At 45.7% G+C, this 20000-nt stretch overlaps 4 protein-coding genes across 7 annotated transcripts in view; 1 reads left to right on the forward strand and 3 right to left on the reverse strand.

Annotated features, from left to right (window-relative positions):
* ufl1 (UFM1-specific ligase 1) overlaps nt 1–69 on the forward strand; it is a 14935-nt gene extending 14866 nt beyond the window's left edge. The window contains exon 19 of the mRNA XM_017688135.2: nt 1–69. This exon is cut by the window's left edge and continues 402 nt beyond it. The gene's annotated coding sequence lies outside the window, so the exon portion shown is untranslated.
* Nucleotides 70–4762: 4693 nt separating this feature from the next.
* gpr63 (G protein-coupled receptor 63) lies at nt 4763–10496 on the reverse strand. Of its 3 annotated transcripts, XM_017688140.2 has the most exons (4): nt 9697–10011; nt 9342–9424; nt 6871–6945; nt 4763–6762 (listed from the first exon to the last, which is right to left on the reverse strand). In XM_017688140.2, the coding sequence occupies exon 4, from the start codon at nt 6545–6547 to the stop codon at nt 5405–5407; it is 1143 nt and encodes a 380-aa protein (XP_017543629.1). In that variant the 5' UTR covers nt 6548–6762; nt 6871–6945; nt 9342–9424; nt 9697–10011; the 3' UTR covers nt 4763–5404. The 3 variants fall into 3 exon arrangements, with proteins under 3 accessions (XP_017543629.1, XP_017543627.1, XP_017543626.1); XM_017688138.2 differs by lacking the exons at nt 6871–6945; nt 9697–10011 and adding an exon at nt 10250–10496; XM_017688137.2 differs by lacking the exon at nt 6871–6945.
* Nucleotides 10497–11198: 702 nt separating this feature from the next.
* ndufaf4 (NADH:ubiquinone oxidoreductase complex assembly factor 4) lies at nt 11199–13774 on the reverse strand. The gene is made up of 3 exons (XM_037537557.1): nt 13589–13774; nt 12423–12517; nt 11199–11850 (listed from the first exon to the last, which is right to left on the reverse strand). The coding sequence occupies exons 1-3, from the start codon at nt 13701–13703 to the stop codon at nt 11551–11553; spliced, it is 510 nt and encodes a 169-aa protein (XP_037393454.1). The 5' UTR covers nt 13704–13774; the 3' UTR covers nt 11199–11550.
* An 839-nt stretch (nt 13775–14613) lies between these two features.
* Nucleotides 14614–20000, reverse strand: part of dse (dermatan sulfate epimerase) — a 21975-nt gene continuing 16588 nt past the window's right edge. For both annotated transcript variants that reach the window (XM_037537976.1, XM_037537975.1), the window contains exons 5-6: nt 19953–20000; nt 14614–18094 (exon numbers count right to left, since the gene is read on the reverse strand). The exon at nt 19953–20000 is cut by the window's right edge and continues 160 nt beyond it. In XM_037537976.1, the coding sequence (XP_037393873.1) occupies nt 16384–18094; nt 19953–20000 (1759 nt within the window). In that variant the 3' untranslated portion in view covers nt 14614–16383. The remainder of the gene's footprint in view (nt 18095–19952) is intronic.

Raw genomic sequence — 20000 nt, forward strand, 5'->3', positions numbered from 1 at the left:
ATTTTAACTGACGCTAAGGATTGTGGGAACTGGGGTCAAATGCTAATAAATCTTTGGAAAACAACGTAACCATGAGATTATTTTCCAGAACTGCTGTTTTATTGCTTTTTTTTTAACCAGAAACATTTAAACAGTGCAGGAAGCTGAAAAATCTGTAATATTTTGTGTTCAGCTTCAGCAGAGAGATTTTTGCGGATTCTTGAAAATGTATTTTTTTCTTTACAATAATGTATCTGAAGAACCGCTTACAGGACGTCAGTGTGTTTATGATCGTAGATCGGCAGTGACCTGCAAACACCTTCAGTACAACAAAGAAAATATGGACAAACTAAGTTCTTCTGCCTCTAAACTGTGGAGCTCAGTTCAGCTTTTATTAGACAGTCGAGCTCAGAACTCTCCTCCTCTTTAACTCTGAGCTTCAGTAAAACTCTCCTCCTCTTTAACTCTGAGCTTCAGTAAATCTCTCCTCTTTAACTCTGAGCTTCAGTCAAACTCTCCTCCTCTTTAACTCTGAGCTTCAGTAAAACTCTCCTCCTCTTTAACTCTGAGCTTCAGTAAAACTCTCCTCCTCTTTAACTCTGAGCTTCAGTAAAACTCTCCTCCTCTTTAACTCTGAGCTTCAGTAAAACTCTCCTCCTCTTTAACTCTGAGCTTCGGTAAAACTCTCCTCCTCTTTAACTCTGAGCTTCGGTAAAACTCTCCTCCTCTTTAACTCTGAGCTTCGGTAAAACTCTCCTCCTCTTTAACTCTGAGCTTCGGTAAAACTCTCCTCCTCTTTAACTCTGAGCTTCGGTAAAACTCTCCTCCTCTTTAACTCTGAGCTTCGGTAAAACTCTCCTCCTCTTTAACTCTGAGCTTCGGTAAAACTCTCCTCCTCTTTAACTCTGAGCTTCAGTAAAACTCTCCTCCTCTTTAACTCTGAGCTTCAGTAAAACTCTCCTCCTCTTTAACTCTGAGCTTCGGTAAAACTCTCCTCCTCTTTAACTCTGAGCTTCGGTAAAACTCTCCTCCTCTTTAACTCTGAGCTTCGGTAAAACTCTCCTCCTCTTTAACTCTGAGCTTCGGTAAAACTCTCCGTTTTTTTGACTCTGAGCTTCAGTAAAACTCTCCTCCTCTTTAACTCTGAGCTTCAGTAAAACTCTCCTCCTCTTTAACTCTGAGCTTCAGTAAAACTCTCCGTTTTTTTGACTCTGAGCTTCAGTAAAACTCTCCTCCTCTTTAACTCTGAGCTTCAGTAAAACTCTCCGTTTTTTTGACTCTGAGCTTCAGTAAAACTCTCCTCCTCTTTAACTCTGAGTTTCAGTAAAACTCTCCTCCTCTTTAACTCTGAGCTTCAGTAAAACTCTCCTCCTCTTTAACTCTGAGCTTCAGTCAAACTCTCCTCCTCTTTAACTCTGAGCTTCAGTCAAACTCTCCGTTTTTTTGACTCTGAGCTTCAGTCAAACTCTCCTCCTCTTTAACTCTGAGCTTCAGTAAAACTCTCCTCCTCTTTAACTCTGAGCTTCAGTAAAACTCTCCGTTTTTTTGACTCTGAGCTTCAGTAAAACTCTCCTCCTCTTTAACTCTGAGCTTCAGTAAAACTCTCCGTTTTTTTGACTCTGAGCTTCAGTAAAACTCTCCTCCTCTTTAACTCTGAGTTTCAGTAAAACTCTCCTCCTCTTTAACTCTGAGCTTCAGTAAAACTCTCCTCCTCTTTAACTCTGAGCTTCAGTAAAACTCTCCTCCTCTTTAACTCTGAGCTTCAGTCAAACTCTCCTCCTCTTTAACTCTGAGCTTCAGTCAAACTCTCCGTTTTTTTGACTCTGAGCTTCAGTCAAACTCTCCTCCTCTTTAACTCTGAGCTTCAGTCAAACTCTCCTCCTCTTTAACTCTGAGCTTCAGTCAAACTCTCCTCCTCTTTAACTCTGAGCTTCAGTAAAACTCTCCTCCTCTTTAACTCTGAGCTTCAGTAAAACTCTCCGTTTTTTTGACTCTGAGCTTCAGTAAAACTCTCCTCCTCTTTAACTCTGAGCTTCAGTCAAACTCTCCTCCTCTTTAACTCTGAGCTTCAGTAAAACTCTCCTCCTCTTTAACTCTGAGCTTCAGTAAAACTCTCCTCCTCTTTAACTCTGAGCTTCAGTCAAACTCTCCTCCTCTTTAACTCTGAGCTTCAGTAAAACTCTCCGTCTCTTTAACTCTGAGCTTCAGTCAAACTCTCCTCCTCTTTAACTCTGAGCTTCAGTAAAACTCTCCTCCTCTTTAACTCTGAGCTTCAGTAAAACTCTCCTCCTCTTTAACTATGAGCTTCAGTAAAAGTCTCCTCCTCTTTAACTCTGAGCTTCAGTAAAACTCTCCTCCTCTTTAACTCTGAGCTTCAGTCAAACTCTCCTCCTCTTTAACTCTGAGCTTCAGTCAAACTCTCCGTTTTTTTGACTCTGAGCTTCAGTCAAACTCTCCTCCTCTTTAACTCTGAGCTTCAGTAAAACTCTCCTCCTCTTTAACTCTGAGTTTCAGTAAAACTCTCCTCCTCTTTAACTCTGAGCTACAGTAAAACTCTCCTCCTCTTTAACTCTGAGCTTCAGTAAAACTCTCCTCCTCTTTAACTCTGAGCTTCAGTAAAACTCTCCTCCTCTTTAACTCTGAGCTTCAGTCAAACTCTCCTCCTCTTTAACTCTGAGCTTCAGTCAAACTCTCCGTTTTTTTGACTCTGAGCTTCAGTCAAACTCTCCTCCTCTTTAACTCTGAGCTTCAGTAAAACTCTCCTCCTCTTTAACTCTGAGCTACAGTAAAACTCTCCTCCTCTTTAACTCTGAGCTTCAGTAAAACTCTCCTCCTCTTTAACTCTGAGCTTCAGTAAAACTCTCCTCTTTAACTCTGAGCTTCAGTGAAACTCTCCGTTTTTTTGACTCTGAGCTTCAGTAAAAGTCTCAGTTTTTTTGACTCTGAGCTTACTACTACTGCTCTTTGGCATGTGGGTGGGTGTGCATGTGGAACAGCGAGCCTCTGAAATGTGGGCGTGCTGTTTGCTGAAATGGAGAAAGTGACATCAGCCCGGAGGAACGTCTCAGACTGCAGCATGTAATGAACCAGAGCCAGAGGCGGTGTAGGAGGAGCCTGGCCACTTCCTATTACGCTTGTTGTATCAAAAGCAGGACTGTTGACCAGCAGAGGTCGCCCGTGAGCTAGTCCTCACTGAATAGGAGTGAATAGAGCTCAACCACTAAAAATGAACAGTTAAAATAGTTTCTAATCACTAAAACAGAAGTTTCCTTTAGTCTCGGATGGCGGGTGGACGAGTTTCACTAAAACGGAACTTTTTTCCTTTATTCTACAGTAAACGAGTTTTGGGCAGCAGGAGGCGGGGCTTTACTGCTAGAGCGTGATGATTGATAGGCAAGCTGAGCAGCTGATTGGCTGTTTGCGCTCTCTGACATCATAAGGCCCCTATTTAAACTTCTATAACTCGAGTTTAAAAGCCCTTAAAAATAAAACAGCGGTGTTGAAGCGTTTTATGATGCTCACTGTTCAGGAAACAAACTTTTCTCAGATGCGCCATATCAACCCTTTCTTTTTGGACTCGCTCGGGAGCGCCCCCTAGCGTCTGAGGAACCCAGAAGACATCGCAGAGTGGGAACTCTCCTCTCTACAGGTTCTCTGTCTGAACCTCGAGCACAGCTTTGCGCGACACTGTGTTGCTAAGCGACCGTGTTTTTCTTTGAGCTCCTCAGGTTCCTCATTAAACCGCGCAGGAGGAATAATGATGATCTCACAGCTCTGATGTAGCACATCAGAGAACACAGTAATTTATAAACATGGACTGAAGAGCCTTTTAGTTCTCAGACAGAACACACGTTATCAGACTCGTTTAAGGTGGAACAGAATTATGAAGGTGATGAAGAGGAAACTCAAATCGAAGTTGCTTTAGACGGCAGGTAAAGACGTGTCAGAGACGGTGAGAGACTCCACTGCAGGCTGATTCCTCAGAGTCTGAGAGAGAACGAGTCTGACCGCTTCCTCCTCAGAGACTCATTAAACCTCCTCAAAACATCTTAATGAACCCGCAGTGCATCTGCATTGAAGCATGAATCCTTCAGGTAGACAGTTAAAGGGAAACTCCACAGATTTATTCTGAATTTCTGCATCATTAAACAGTAAAGATGCTTTCAGAGCGATTTGGTGTGAAATGCTCTGTTCTAGATAAACCGAGTCAGAACCGTTCCCAGTGGTGGTGATGGGAACCAGGCGTCCCCCTCTAAAAGCTCCTCACAGTGGTGGTGATGGGAACCAGACGTCCCTCTAAAAGCTCCTACAGAAAGTTCCTACATGAGCTGGTTCTGAATTCACTGCCTGATGACTGAGACGCTGTTTTATGAGAGTTTAGAGAACTTCAACTCCATTCATGGTGGAGGGAGACATGCAGGGCGCTGTGCGGCAAAATAGTCCCCAAAGAAAACTCATTATTCCAGATTTTCCACTGTTTTCCATCATCAACATTCCATATAAGCTCAGAAGACTCTGGAGGTTCTCTGGTGGTTCTGGATGGTAAATAAAGTGTCTATATCTGTGTTGTAGTCATGGCGACGCCTGGTTCCCATCACCACCACTGGAAAGACGTTTTTGTCTAAAAAAAAAACACCTTCAGTGTCAGAAGCGTTTCAGTCGTCCAGGTTGGTTAAACAGACCATCATCAGAAAAGCATCATTTAGAGGATTTTTGTGTTTAAGAAATTATTTCAACGAATTGTCAATAATAAAAGGTTAAAGATGCTTTTAAACACATGAAATAATTTATCAACGTAACAAATGTTTTTATTTGGGTTGAAAATTAAGGACTAACACTATAAATTGCACGTTCACCAGTTAAAGCAGCAACAGCACATTTTATAAACCACAACATAAAACAGTTTTGAGACTCGGATACAAACAGCCTCTGTAAACTAATCACACACAATGCACTTCTCAGAGGTAAACATTACAGCTCATCATTTCCCACCTTAAAGCCACAGTTTGAACAAAAACTCAGATTTCCCCAGATCACCCCCCGCATTAACCCACCATCCACCTCAAACATAGTCAATCAGGCTAGATATCTTCTTTAAACGTTCTAGATAAGTGTTCCATAGAGTATCAGAAACCACATAATTACTCCATTAGAGATCACTGAACATCTCCACACGCTCAGTGGCGAGTGATGATTCAGACCTGCAGTTAGCAACATGCTAATTGGAGGTGTATAAACTTCCATTACTCGTTAGCTACATTAGCCTCATAGCTCAAGAGCTGAAACTACAGAAGCAAATTTCAGACACCGAACACAACTCAGCTGACTGACTACGTTTGAAGAAAAACGGGAAAAATCTGTTGTTTTGTCAGTGTTTTGTTTTTTTCCAATGAAAAAACAAAGGCCCAGAAATAGCGTTTTGGTTCTACACCACAGAGCGATGTTCCCCACACGCATAAACGGTACTGGGACGGATCCTCCTCCGAGTGTGACCAGACAGCTCAGGCAGGAGTTTGCAGTACTTGGGCATGAGGTCTACGCAGGCGTCGCGGAACTTCTTTATCCGCCAGTAGTAGATAAGCGGGTTCAGGGCCGATTTGAGGTAGCAGAGCCACAGCAGCCAAGTGCTGATCTCAAAGAAGCTCCTGCTGGAGTAGAAGGAGCTACTGAAGGTGGCCACCAGGCTATAGGCTGCAAATGGAGCCCAGCACACGGTGAAGACGGAAAAGAGGATGAGGATGGTGGTGAAGGCACGCGTTTTGAAGCTCAAGTCAATGTGGATGTGGAAGGGCCGGCGCAGGCCCGCAAGGCCAAGCTTTCCGGCCTGGCCGAGGCAAATGGAGTCGGAGCTGGAGTGGATCTGCAGAGAGTTACGCCGAATGGTGCTCAGGATGCCCACAAACGTGTACAGCATCACAATGAATGGGACGAAGAAAAACACCAACATGATCAGCACCACGTAGGCGTGGTATCCATGCTCTCCTGTGTACCCAAACACGCACTGGGGGGCACGGGGAGGAACCTGCAAGGCCGGGTATCCGACAGATAGCGGGAAGGCCAGACCGAGGGACAGCATCCAGGACACAACAATTAGGGCCTTCGCCCGTTTTGGACTAAGCCGGTCCTGCCTCTGCACGATGATCAGGAAGCGATCCACGCTGATGATGAGCAACACGGCCACGCCCTCCATCAGAAAGAGCCAGAAGAACATGGCCGACAGCCGGCAGAATGCAGCTCCAAACACCCAGCGTGTGGTGACTGTGGTGACCAGAGCGAACGGCATGTTGAGCAGCGCCAGCATCATGTCCGCAAAGGCCAGGCTGGCCAGCAGGATGTTGATGGCGGAGCGCATGGCAGCGCGGCGGTAAACCATCACACACACCACCACATTCCCCAGGAAGGCCAGCAAGAGAACGCAGGCCATGGCCAGGCAGAAGAAGATCTGCAGAGGTACCCCAAGACCCTGCACCCCAACCTGCTCCACATCCTGACCTACAGGAGCCAACGTCATCCACAGCGTCCTGAACCCCGCCGAGCTGTTCTCCCAGGAAAAGGAGGAGTTTTCCATGGCATGGGTTGTGTCTGCTCACCTGAGGGCAGTGGGTGGACAGAACTGGGCAGTGGACTAGATAGTGCAGTGGGTGGTAGAGCGGGTGGTGCTTGGCCTTGTGGCCAATGCACTAGCAATAGCAAACATCTCTGAACTTGGAGCACCATGTTAGTCGCTGATCTTTCCGCTGACTCGCTGCTGCACACGGACTCATCTCAGAACAGAGGCAGATCCTGTGGGGAGACACAAAAAGAAAATCTAATCATGAGTCAATCAAATCAGGATTGCCAGGCTGAGATTTTCACTGGATCACTGGGTCATTAATATACTGCACTGCTTACCAGCTTTGGCTGTGACACACAGCAGCAGCTTAGCAGCCTGAGAGCTGAAACCAAGAGATCATGCTGAAAACGTCCCTACAGTAAAAATGGAAAGATTGTTTTTCTTCTTTTCTCCAAACCTGGAACGTAATAAATCTCAGAGAACTTCTTCCTCCACTGTTTACATGCTCAGACTACTTTCCTAAGAATGTTTTATGACTATAATAATAATCTAATGTTTAATGTTCTGGTTATGAATCTGTAATTTTGGGTTTGGTGGGTAGGTCTTCCTCCTAACAGTGAGTGTAAATGAGGAGTTTCATCCAGAGGTCACTGTGAATCGGATTCTGACCGTCAGTCATGTCGCTGTTCTGCTGTGAGGTGTTATAAAACAGCTCCTGTGGGCTCTGCCTGCTATTTGTGGACTGTATGTGGGTTGAAGCTGCAAGTTCTTTAGAAGCAGAACTCGTTCTTCATTCTGTTCAGTGTGAATGGCTGAATTTACAGAACAGTTAAAACCATCTTTAGTGTCATTCCTCAATATAACTCGTATACACTAACAATAACTTGGTTCTTCTATCCTCAAACACACACACACACACACACACACACCTATGCCGCTTCTCCTTCTGGGTCGGGTGCTGGAGCCTATCCCAGCTGCTGCAGAACATACAGTAAGTACATTTGACAAACACACAGAACAATATTGCACAGATCTTCTGCACTGGAGAATTCTGAGTCAAGTCATTTGACTCTAACACTGAAAAGAGCCTTAAGATCATTTGCCAGAACAGGTGAGTTAGATTTGACCCCTCTGGGTGGAGGTGAAGGGGTAGGGGTCAAGAACAATATGACACACGATGCTGCATTCTAAAGAAATTCACATACAGATGAGAAACAAAATCACTGAAATCTACCGCATGGAAAGGGTTACAGAGACATTGCTGAGGATCTGGGACTCCAGAGAACCACAGTGAGGGCCCACTGTCCACAGACGGAGGAAGCCTGCAACAGTGGAGAAGCTTCCCAGGTTTGCAGGTCTACCAAAATTTCACCAACGGTGCATCAACGACTCATCCAGGAGGTCACAAAATACCCTAGATGAACATCTAAAGAACTTCAGGCAACATTTGCCTCAGTTAAGATCAATGTACATGATTCCTCAATAACAAAGACAAAAATAGTATCCAAGGTAGAGTCATAAGGCACAAACCGCCACTGACCAAAAAAGAACACAAAGGCTCATTTTGAGTTTGCCAAAAAACAACACAAGTGATGCCCCAGACTTTTGGGATAATATTCTGTGGACTGATGAGTCAACAGTGGTACCTTTTGGATGACCCATCTTTTTGGGTCCCGTTACATCTGGTGTAAATCAAACAGCGCATTCCACCATAAGAACATCATACAGTGAAACATGGTGGTGGCAGTGTGAGGGTCTGGGGCTGCTTTGCTTCAGCAGAATCTGGATAACTTGTCATAACCAATGATGAGAGATGAGTTGGGTTAGACAGCAGGACAATGATCTGAAGCACACAATCACGTCCACCTCTGAACGGTTCAGAGGTTTTTGAGTGTCCTGACTTGAATCCCATTGACATGCTGTGGCAGGACCTTAAACAGTCAATTCATGCTTGAAACCGCATGATGCAGAATCTAGAACATGACAGAACATGAAGCAGAATTAAGAACAAGACAGAGCACGAAGCAGAACCTAGAACATGACAGAACATGAAGCAGAATTAAGAACAAGACAGAGCACGAAGCAGAACCTAGAACATGACAGAACATGAAGCAGAATTAAGAACATGACAGAACATGAAGCAGAATTAAGAACAAGACAGAGCACGAAGCAGAACCTAGAACATAACAGAACATGAAGCAGAATTAAGAACAAGACAGAGCACGAAGCAGAACCTAGAACATAACAGAACATGAAGCAGAATTAATAACAAGACATTGCATGAAGCAGAACCTAGAACATGACAGAACATGAAGCAGAATCACTCCCGCAGCTGTTAGGTCACTGTGTGATCCACACTGTGGAGCATTGCTGGAGAACTTCTAGAACTCTGAGTCATTAAAACGCTGCAGATGTTTAAGGCACTGTGCAGCGTTCCTGTCTGACTGAGGCAGATTTAGAGGACGAGGCGCTGAATTACAGCTACAGGATCTCAACAGAAACCATAGAAACAGCGTCTCTGTGTGTCGAGCGGCTGGGAAGCTTAGCAACGACAAAGAGAGGAACCAGCGTAATCAGAGCAGCTTCAGCCGACAGTCCATTAACATCAGTTAACATCTGCTCACAGTACAGAGCCCTGAGATCACACAACATCTGGAACACAATACAGTACATCATTTAATACCGCGGTGCTCCAGGCCAACGGGGGTTCAGCTCAGGGCTAAACTGATTCAGGTTTAATCCTGACCAGAGGTTTAGACTTCAGGTTTAATCAGAGGATTCAATTCAGGCAGAAGTATTAAAGACTTACTGAGCTGAGCTGACTCTTCCAGACAGATGCGCTTCTCTCCTTTATTGAAATAAAAAGCTCCTCTTCAGGTTTGGAGTCAGAAACTGGAATAAAACCGTTAATATGAGTCAGTTTTACCTCCACACTGCTTAATAAACAACAACCATTAATAGAAATAGAAATAATGATAATAATAATAATAGTGAGAAGAGGAAAAATAAAAATGTAATAAGAGCCGCTTGACTAATTGCCCGTTCCACCTTAAGCAGTGCAGCGGTTACATTTTGGCGCCTGAAGCTTTCTAATAATAAGTGCGGCAGTATTTAAGGTGGAACGGGAAATTCGAATAAGACCGCGGACTCGTGGCCGTTTGTACCTGCGCGCTCCGAGAACGCGTCACTCATCCGCACGAGGCCGAGATTAAGGGCTCCATCGGCGGATCCCGGACGGAATAATCGCCGCTACAGAGCGAATAAATCACTGTTTTTGATCAGCGGCCGCTCCGCCATTCAGCCACGATCCCGCTGCCCCCGCGCATGCGCGCTCAACCTGAGCACGTCACGTTCCTCATAGCCAATCCGATCTCGCGTAAGCGGGGCCTTATTTTATTGATGTGTGTTTTAGCCAATCAGAGCACAGAATATGCATATATACGTATCTATTTATTTATTTAACATTATGTATAGTGTGTGTGTGTGTGTGTGTCTGTGTATATATATATATATATATATATATATATACACATACATACACACACATACACACACACTATACATACATACATACATATACATACATACATACACACAATATATATATATATAGTGTGTGAGTGTGTGTGCGCGCACATGCGCGTATGAGTGTACAGTATGAGCGTGTGTGAATATAGAGTATGTGTGTATGAGTTCAGTCCTTGTGAGTTTAAGAACCTGACTGCTTGAGGAATAAAGCTGTTGCAGAGTCTGGCAGTGGTGGCCCGGATGCTCCGGTACCTTCTGCCAGACGGGACCAGTGAGTAAAGTCAGTGTGAGGGATGGACGGGGTCGTCCTCAATGCTGGTGGCTTTCCGGACACAACGCGTTGTGTAGATGTCCATGATGGAGGGGAGAGACCCCGATGATCTCAGCTGTCCTCACTATACGCTGTAGGGTCTTGCAATTCCCAAACCACGCGATGATGCAGCTGCTCAGGATGCTCTCCACAGTCCCCCTGTAGAACATGGTGAGGATGGGAAGGGGGAGATGAGCCTTCTTCAGTCTCCGCAGGAACTAGAGGCGCTGCTGGGCTCTCTTGGCTATGGAGTTGGTGTTGAGGGACCAGGTGAGGTTCTCTGTGATGTGGACACCGAGGAACTTGGTGCTCCTGACGATGTCCACAGGTGAGCCAGTGATGTTCAGTGGGGGGTGGTCACCTCGCACTCTTCAGAAGTCAACAACCATCTCCTTAGTTTTGTCCACGTTCAGAGACAGTTTGTTGTCTCCGCACCAGTCCGTTAGCCGCTGCACCTCCTCTCTGTCCACTGACTCGTCGTTCTCACTGATCAGACCCACCACAGTCGCGTCATCAGCGAACCTGATGAAGTGGTTTGAGCTGGACTTCGCACTGAGGCCACGAGTCAGCCCTGCAGCCACGAGTCAGCACGCACAGCCACGAGTCAGCACGCACAGCCACGAGTCAGCACGCACAGCTTTCCATTTTGAGAACTGAGCACAGACAACAATCTGCTGAAAACGTAAAGCTTGTTTGGAGCTGCCGAAAGTCACAGGCAGGTCAGAGTCGTAACACGAGCCATAGAGGTGCGTTACATCAGAAAGGCTAGTGCTGCCGCTGCAGCGATGTAACGAGCGATAAGCTGAAAACATGGACACATTAACAGAAGACAGATTATCAGCACTTTATTTTTGCTGTTCTGAAAAGTGAGCTGAACTTTGACACCACTGCATCATATCCTGCTCTTCATGAATGTTGTGATTGTTAAACTTTGTACAGTCTTTAGTTTTATTTGTGTTGTACCTTATTAAATTATGAATTAGGCCACATTCAGCCGCATTACTGAGCTAAAGAAAGATCTCACATCGTTACTGAACATGAAACAGAAAATGTAACATCCATCATTAATGACGTCCGTCCCAGGCTGCTCAGCGTCTCACACTGACTTCACACAATCACAGATTAACGTTCCTCAGCGTGTGAACCTAAGCAGGTCTCAGATCAGAGGTCATGCTCACCCTTAAGTGCTCTTAATCTGTTTCCTGTCTGATTTCGGCGGAATAATTTTCACCTCGAATGGAATAAAAAACTCCACGAGCGCTTTAGTGTCTTTCAGCTGCAGAGAGTAATCCTGCGCTATCTTCTCCAGCGTCCACGTTTGAGGCGAGCGTTTGTGATCGTTTAGAACCTTCAGAGCCTCGACGATGGAGACCTTTCCCACAGGAACGTCTGTAATTTCACCAATTCCCAAATGATCTCCCGGAAAACTGTGCCTCAGTGGCCGCCGCTCCACTTTCTTCAGCACCGGAACAACTGCAGTCTGAAAAACAAAGACAGTCAGAGACAGCAGCAGGGGGCAGCACACTGACTGCAGCGAGACAGCCACTCCAGCAGGGGGCAGCACACTGACTGCAGCAGGACAGCCACTCCAGCAGGGGGCAGCACACTGACTGCAGCAGGACAGCCACTCCAGCAGGGGGCAGCACACTGACTGCAGCGAGACAGCCACTCCAGCAGGGGGCAGCACACTGACTGCAGCGAGACAGCCACTCCAGCAGGGGGCAGCACACTGACTGCAGCGAGACAGCCACTCCAGCAGGGGGCAGCACACTGACTGCAGCGAGACAGCCACTCCAGCAGGGGGCAGCACACTGACTGCAGCGAGACATCCACTCCAGGAGGGGGCAGCACACTGGCTGCACCAAGACAGCCACTCCAGTGGGGGGCAGCACACTGGCTGCACCGAGACAGCCACTCCAGCAGGGGGCAGCACACTGGCTGCAGCGAGACAGCCACTCCAGCGGGGGGCATCATGGGAAGTTTTTGAATTCTCATTTATTTATTCATTAAAATAAGTTACTTAATCAATTAAGTTCTGATTGGTTCTGTTACCTGTTTCAAAGGATCTTTAGACTCCACATAAACCTGCTTTAGTCGAAACAGCAGTGGGTCGTCCTTACTGTGGATTTCTTCACTGACCACAGGACCTGCAGGGGACAGAACAAGATAATCACCATCATCATCTTCACACTCCAGAAGGTAAATGGGCTTCAGCTCACACTCTGATGGAGTCGGACTAGAATGAAGACAGTCGGTTTCAGCAGATTCAGGATTTCATATTATTACAGTTTAATGGTCTTTTATGTTTATTTATACGGGTTTGAATCTCAGCTGTGGCGACTACACTGAACATTTCAGCCTCTTAATTAGTTAATCAATCAGGTGAGCTGGATGACACGCGCTAGCACCGAGACCCAAACCCGGCACGATTTATATATTGTATTGTATTTAATTCTATTTGTTTATTTATTAGATTTTCCCACATAATTACAGAATTTCATTTACTCCATTAAAACATTTAGACGCTCATCAGTGATACTCACACTGACCGGAGCTCGCGGTCACCTACTGCTGCAACTCATAATAATTTAAACTGTTTATTCATAAAAACCGATTCACACGTTAAACGCAGTCAATCGATGGAATACATTATATCTGATATCAGACTCGCGTCACAGCAGCACTGAAACATTAAACCGCATCAAAGGGCAGAAAATTCGGTAATCAAGACAGCAAATCAGAACCTGCCTCAGCCCAAATCAGCCCCCCAATCAGCCCCCAAATCAGCCCCCAGGCAGGCCCCAAATCAGCCCCCCATCAGCCCCAAATCAGCCCCCAGTCAGGCCCCAAATCAGCACCCCAATCACAGTGATGAGAAATATTAATTTAATGACCGTTTCTGTGGATTTGACCTGCTCAGGTAACAGGACAGCCTAATTAATCCGGCTAAAGAGGCGAGTCAGTGGTCAGGCTAAAGAGGCGAGTCAGTGGTCAGCCGGTTTAACCCTCCGACCCTGAAACATCAATAAACACATTTACTGTAAATGCCACAGCCGGAGCTCGGGGTCAGAGTGAAGGTCACTGTCGGGGTCAATTCTGCACTACTCGCTCCACGAAGCGCCCGACTGGCCCTGCTGCTCCATTTAAGGTGGACCGGGGAAATTCTCCCTCCAGAAGCCACAACCCTGAGGGACTAGTCCGTGCGTGGCGCGTGCTACCTGGACTGTACGTCTCGTGCCGTGGCGCGGGCTCCGGCTTGCTCCTGCTTATTTCTTTGTGCGCGCGACTCTCCACATTAAAGCGCCGCAGCAGGCGCCCCGCACGCGCGCCCATCCTGCCCTGCTGCTTCTTCCTCTGCTGCTGCTTCTTTGTGTCTGGAAGGGAAGCGCCTGAGCGCCCCCTGCTGTCTGAGGCGAAAACGTGTGTTAGTGACATCAAAGTTTCTGCAAAACGGACTACAAAAGCCGTCTCGCGCATGACGTCACTGCCGCACATCCCAACAAAGCGGTGCCGGCAATGACTCATGGGAATTGTAGTTCGGTTGTTTTTTACGCTTTAAAGCTGTAAATAATCAGGGAACCGTCCCGATATTGTGGGTTCGCGGCTGCCGAGCCTGAACAGCCGCCGTGTCGCCGCTTCGGGAGCTTTAATCAGTTTTCCCCGCGGTTTGATCTGCTGTGCTGTTTTGTAGCATTTTGCAGAGATTCGTTCAGATTTCTGTAATAAACTGTAGGAACTGCCTGACTGAGTTTTATAAAAGGATAAAATTACTTTTCAAAATGTTTTAAACAAAAACGATATTTCTGTACTTTCTTTCAACAGGGATGCCTACAGCAGGCTAGCCCCGCCCATTCAGCCTACAGCAGGCTAGCCCCGCTCATTCAGCCTACAGCAGGCTAGCCCCACCCATTCAGCCTACAGCAGGCTAGCCCCGCCTATTCAGCCTACAGCAGGATAGCCCCGCCTATTCAGCCTACAGCAGGTTAGCCCCGCCCATTCAGCCTACAGCAGGCTAGCCCCGCTCATTCAGCCTACAGCAGGCTAGCCCCGCCTATTCAGCCTACAGCAGGATAGCCCCGCCTATTCAGCCTACAGCAGGATAGCCCCGCCTATTCAGCCTACAGCAGGTTAGCCCCGCCCATTCCGCCTACAGCAGTTTAGCTCCAGCCGTTCCTTCTGTTCCGGTTTCACTGCAGTTTTTAGAGCAGAAGAGAAAAATACAAACAGCAGAAATGCAGGAATGTTTTTTATTTGCTTTTTAATTACAAAGAGTACAAAACAACACCAAAAATATATATTTATAAATTTTGCTTTTAAATATGTACATTTTATATTTTTTTCCTGTTGAATATCAAATGTGCACAGATTGCACTGAAGTTTAGTGGCTGCACACACTTTATTCTGAAGCTCCACAGAAGCTTTAGAGCTGACATGCCTTCCATAATCTACAAATTCCTCCCAGTCTGCTTTATTACTAACGTTTTAACAGTGACCACAGAGTGACTGCAGAGTGACCGCAGCTCCATCTGTCCTACAAACACTACAGCGCATCCGTTCTGGACACGAAGCTCTTTAAAACCAACACATTTAATATAAAGCTGTTTATTAGGGATGCACGATGACCTCGGGAACATATCAGTACCAGATCTTTACACTCCTGCTCCAGAAAATGGGCCCAGAATTGTAAAACACAGTGATTTAATGATCTTTTATCTTTAAACAAACAGCTGCGGAGAGTCAGTGTGGAGAGATTTCACTTTGTCCTGTTGTGTGAAAGTTCAGACAGGGCAGACTCCGTATCGATCCACTCAGCACCGACGCCTTCACACAGCTGAGAACCGCGGCTGAGTTTGAGTTTAATGAGACCAAATAATCTCTTAAATCTGGACTCTGACCAGCAAAAACCATCAGTACAAAACATATTTTGGCCTGAGCTATTTTCTTTACCCAGGAGTGTAAAAGACACATTAATGCGTGATGTGTGCTGGTGTGTGTACTGAACTCCAGAGGAGCAGAATGTTTGGCTGGCGCGGAGTTCCTGCACTGAACTGTCTGCATTTTAGTCTTTACTGCATAAATAACTCTAAACAAATAAATGTTGTATTTCTCATGAAATGCTTATGCAAGATTTAATTCCCATTTCTATGTTTTATAAATGTTATCAACAGATACACAAATAAAAAAATATCAGATATCAACATCAGAACATAATTCTCATAGCAGTGCATCCCTAATAAAAACATTTGGCTAATTTTCTTTGCAAATCTGCAGAAAAACGTCTGAAACACTGCGCATGTTCTACACCAGTTTACCATAACTGACCAAATTAAAGCCTAATCTGATTTATTTAGATTAAAACAATTCACACATTAAATATTTGTGTCAATAGTGACACTGCTACATTGGGAATGAGGCCACACCCCCTTTACCCCAGCACTCAAACCTTTCAGGTGTTTAAACCACCTTTTGACCAAAAGAGGATCAACATGAGCTTTTAACAAGTTTGTAGGAGAAAACTCACAAATCATCATTTAAAAACTGCTCTTCATACCAAGAAAGTGAAGCTGATAAATAAACACAAAGCATCAGCTCATAAACTTCGCAACCAGCCTCCCTGTCAGACGCTCACTTAGCGAGTGACGTCACTGGGCCCTGAAATATTTTACTAATTTTATTGTTTGAAAAACAAGATGGATTCAATACTTTAATGCTGTTTGGTTCACTTTTGTAAACGTTTCCAAAGCCAACAACACTGTGTTCATTATGTGTTTAAAATGTAGGAGTGATATGATCCTTTTTATTTTAATGGCTTATGAATCATAAAATTACTATTTGACAGTCATTTCCTGAAAATATTGTGCCAGAGACGTTTAACTGGATTAACACCGATTTCACAGCAGTTACTCCAAAACCAGAGGCCCCACAGCTTCACCAAGGAACCAAACAGGAACTTCCCCTCACACAGACGAAGTTCATTTATCCATCTATCCAAAAACATCCCGAGCCGATGATGTCAGCACTGGCTCTGAGAGCAGGAGGAATAGAGGCACAGCAGGATGAAGCTGTCCACCAGCAGGAGGCAGTAGACGCAGCGCTGGGTGTGGAGGGTTTGGGCTTTTGGAAGCCGCAGCAGGAGCACGGCCAGCAGCAGGAAGAAGGTTAAGATGTTGAGCATGAGGAAGAGACGGATGTAGGTGGAGCTGGATGAGTGTGACACACCCACAGTGGCTACAGCCTGCACCTCATTAAACCTGCGGCCTTTAATGACTGCCCCCTTCCGAACTCTGCGTGTATCACTGTAGTCAATAAAAGCTCTCGAGTCCCCATCGTTCTCATCTGGAACATCTTCATAACCTCCTCGCTTCATGACAGTCTGCTTCTGCCGCTTCTCTCTTGCCTCGATCTGAGCGAATATGTCCGACGGGCCGTCTGCCAGACCGCCTTTCTTACCTCCCTTCACTTTCTGTTTCTTCGACAGACTGAAGGACTTCTTCACAGATGCCACAGGTTTTCTTTTGTCTGTTTTCTGGAACTTTCCAGAGTCCAGGACTTTGGCTTGGATGTGGCGCTCCAGCTGCTGGAACACTGGTTTGACATGCTGGAGGTTGTCTTCCAATGCATTTACGTACTCCTCCACCTCCACCAGGGGGCGCTCCTGCATTGCAGCTGCCCTTTCAAACACAATCTTTTTCTTTTGGTCCTCCAGCACCATTGCAAACAAAGGCTTGCTGGGTGCCTCTCCTGTGAGTAAATGAACGGTGTAGGTGTGATCATGGGTTGCCAGATAAACATCAATCCTCTCTGAATCCCCACGCAAGCTAAAGCTCTGGACTTCAACCTCAGGCCCAAAGAAGATGTAAGCCACTCGAGTGTGAGGGTATCTCAGTGGCATTGTGATGTTAACATAATTAGAACCATTATATGGATAACCATGTGGATAGCTCCAATAGCCAGTCGCTGCTTTTTCGCTGCTCCCTGTATCGTCCAGCCAAAACATCTTGTAAAAGTCCTGGTTGTGCTGAATAAAAGCTCCCTGGATGTTGTCCATGGCTGTAGTTTGGAAGGGTGTATCAGTGTTGTGGAAAAAGGCGCCGAATCTGCGGACAGGACTGTCTGGCTGCAAATGGACATGGTCCACCACCAGCAGCAACTCAGGTTGCAGCAGTAGAAGGTTCCTCTGAATGCTCCTGGCCTTCAACTCCTGGCTGTAGGCTGACCTCGCTTCACCACGGATAAACACCAAACCCTGCTGCTCCAAGACTGCCTCTATGTTTCCCTGACAGTCTGCTGCCTGACCTTGTTTGAACTTCAGCCACTTAGAGTTACATGTCTCAGTTACTTGACCTTCCCAAGGGGCAAAGCAGCTGTGGTGCCCAGAGGGTCTGAACATGAGAGCATTGTTGAGGAAGGTGTACTTGGGGCCATACAGTGCCTCGGTAATGAAGGGCACACCACCAGGGGTGAAGGTGAAGGAGTTTTGGTCGGGATGTTCGTGACCTGCATTAAAGTTCCTCCAGCCTCGTATCCACTCACTGTACTTCTTCAGATGAACGATGTCGAAGATGGCCCGGCCACCCAGCTTACCCGACTTAAAGGAGAGGAAGGAATGGTTTCTCTGTGAAGGAAGAGCGCTGCCGTAGGTCACCACACCCCAATCCTCAAAGTAATGCAGCCGGGGTATCCCGTAATCAGGAGGGGCCGTGGGCCGTAGACTAGGATCAAACCTACGAGGCAGAAACAGAGAAAGGTTTGCTACTGAGACACTGAAGCAATATATACTAAAAATACAGAGAAACATCATTGTGATAATTTTAGCATGACCAAAAACGGAGAACATATACAGGCTTACAGATGTATCAGAAAAGTCACCTCTGGTTCATCAACGTCAAGCAAAGCATTATGAAATGTGTAAAATGAGATTAAATCTGCGCTCATTAATAAAATTTCCCAGGTCTGGACGCAACAAAGCCTATGTGGCATGTAATTAGTGATTACATTAAGGTGAAGGCCACTTCTGTCAGGCACATGCCAGTCATTACATCCCCATTCTCAGCTTTTTTTATATCATCAATCCTGAGCAGAACAGTCTAATATAGAGGAGAGAACTGGAAATGGAACAGGACAAATCAGTGGTAGCACATCATTCCAACTGACAACCAAATACATACTTCCTACATGAACCTGCCGGACCACAGCATGACTGTGTCCAAACTTTGAGTGGCTGTGTGGCTTCCTGCTCCCCTCCACAGGTCAGGAAAGGAGAGACTACACTGTGCCTGAATTAACGATGCCATGATCAGGAACTTCTGCTGCTGCACTGCTTGTTGCTCAGAGAAGGGATACATACTTAGAAACCCCCCAGAACCAGCCTGTTTTCGTAGACCACTCAGTCCTGAAGAAACTCCTAGCTCTCCAACAATTCAACATCTGGATCTCCTATAAAGGTACAGTCTGCAACCAGTACTCTGAAGTCCAGCAAGATGCCTGGTAATCACACATAAATTCAGAGGCAGCTAACTTCACATCATCACTAACACAAGGGAACACAAAATGAGGCCCCAACAACGGTTTTTTAAAGGCAATGGTGGTAAATCCAACCATAGCAACAGCAAAGATCATGCAGGGGCTGAAACACCTTAGCCAAAGTGATGCTACATGGTTTGAGATTATAGTTTAATTCTATAGTTTAATCAAAGTTTAGTCCAAACTTCCCGACACATTTGTTATAAAAGTTATAGGTCAGTGAACGTGATATTCTGTGGTCCACAAACTTCAATGTGAATGCAGGAAACAGCAATTTACATCATTAATTTACCCATCAAAAGATTTTTACATTTTACATTTTTAATTTTAGCTCATATTCATACCTGTTTGCTACAGTACTTTCCTCCTCTGCATTTCTCAGCTACTTCTCAAGGAGGCAAAGGGCAAAAGTGAGGTGACAGTGAATTGTAGAGTAGAACCAGGGTCTTATTACAAGATCATCCTTACTCTGAAATCAGTTTGGTCTCCATGACGACTTTAGTACGGACTGAATTTAATTCAGTATCTATTTCAGAATAAGAGTTCCTACTTTCATAATTTCATCATTAACTCCAGATTAGAAAACAGCGTCACACAAACGTCCTAACTGGACTAAACCTCCTGAATCCTGTCCTAACTTTAGGATGAACCCCAGCAGGGTCCTGACTCCTGTTTAAGGCCAGTTTCTCTGGTCCTGAGGCGGCTGAGTCAGGCAGCGTAGTTCACTACCAGCATAATAAGCTCCATTTATTTCTACTGTAAAACACGGCTTTCACTGGTAGATGTTTTTCTTTTCTAACTCTGCGTTTTAAACATCTCAGATGCTGCCGAACTCCACCGCCCCTCTGATCACCTTCCTGAGTTAATGTAGATGATGGAGTTTTACAGTGATGGTGGTGAATAATGAGGAGGCGGAGCTGAATGGTTGTCCGTTTATTAGGAGGAGGAACGTTAGTGCACTCAGCTAAAGCGCTTGGGTAATGGAGACTGAAACTGGGGAGCGGAGAACACAATGTTCTACAAAACAGAAAGTGTGTATGTTTGTGTTCTATGTGTTACCATATGAACTCGGTGTGCAATGTGCTCCATCTCTGTCCTCTCGCTGCC

Source organism: Pygocentrus nattereri, chromosome 4 (genome assembly GCF_015220715.1).
Source record: "Pygocentrus nattereri isolate fPygNat1 chromosome 4, fPygNat1.pri, whole genome shotgun sequence".
NCBI classification, from domain to species: Eukaryota; Metazoa; Chordata; class Actinopteri; order Characiformes; family Serrasalmidae; genus Pygocentrus; species Pygocentrus nattereri.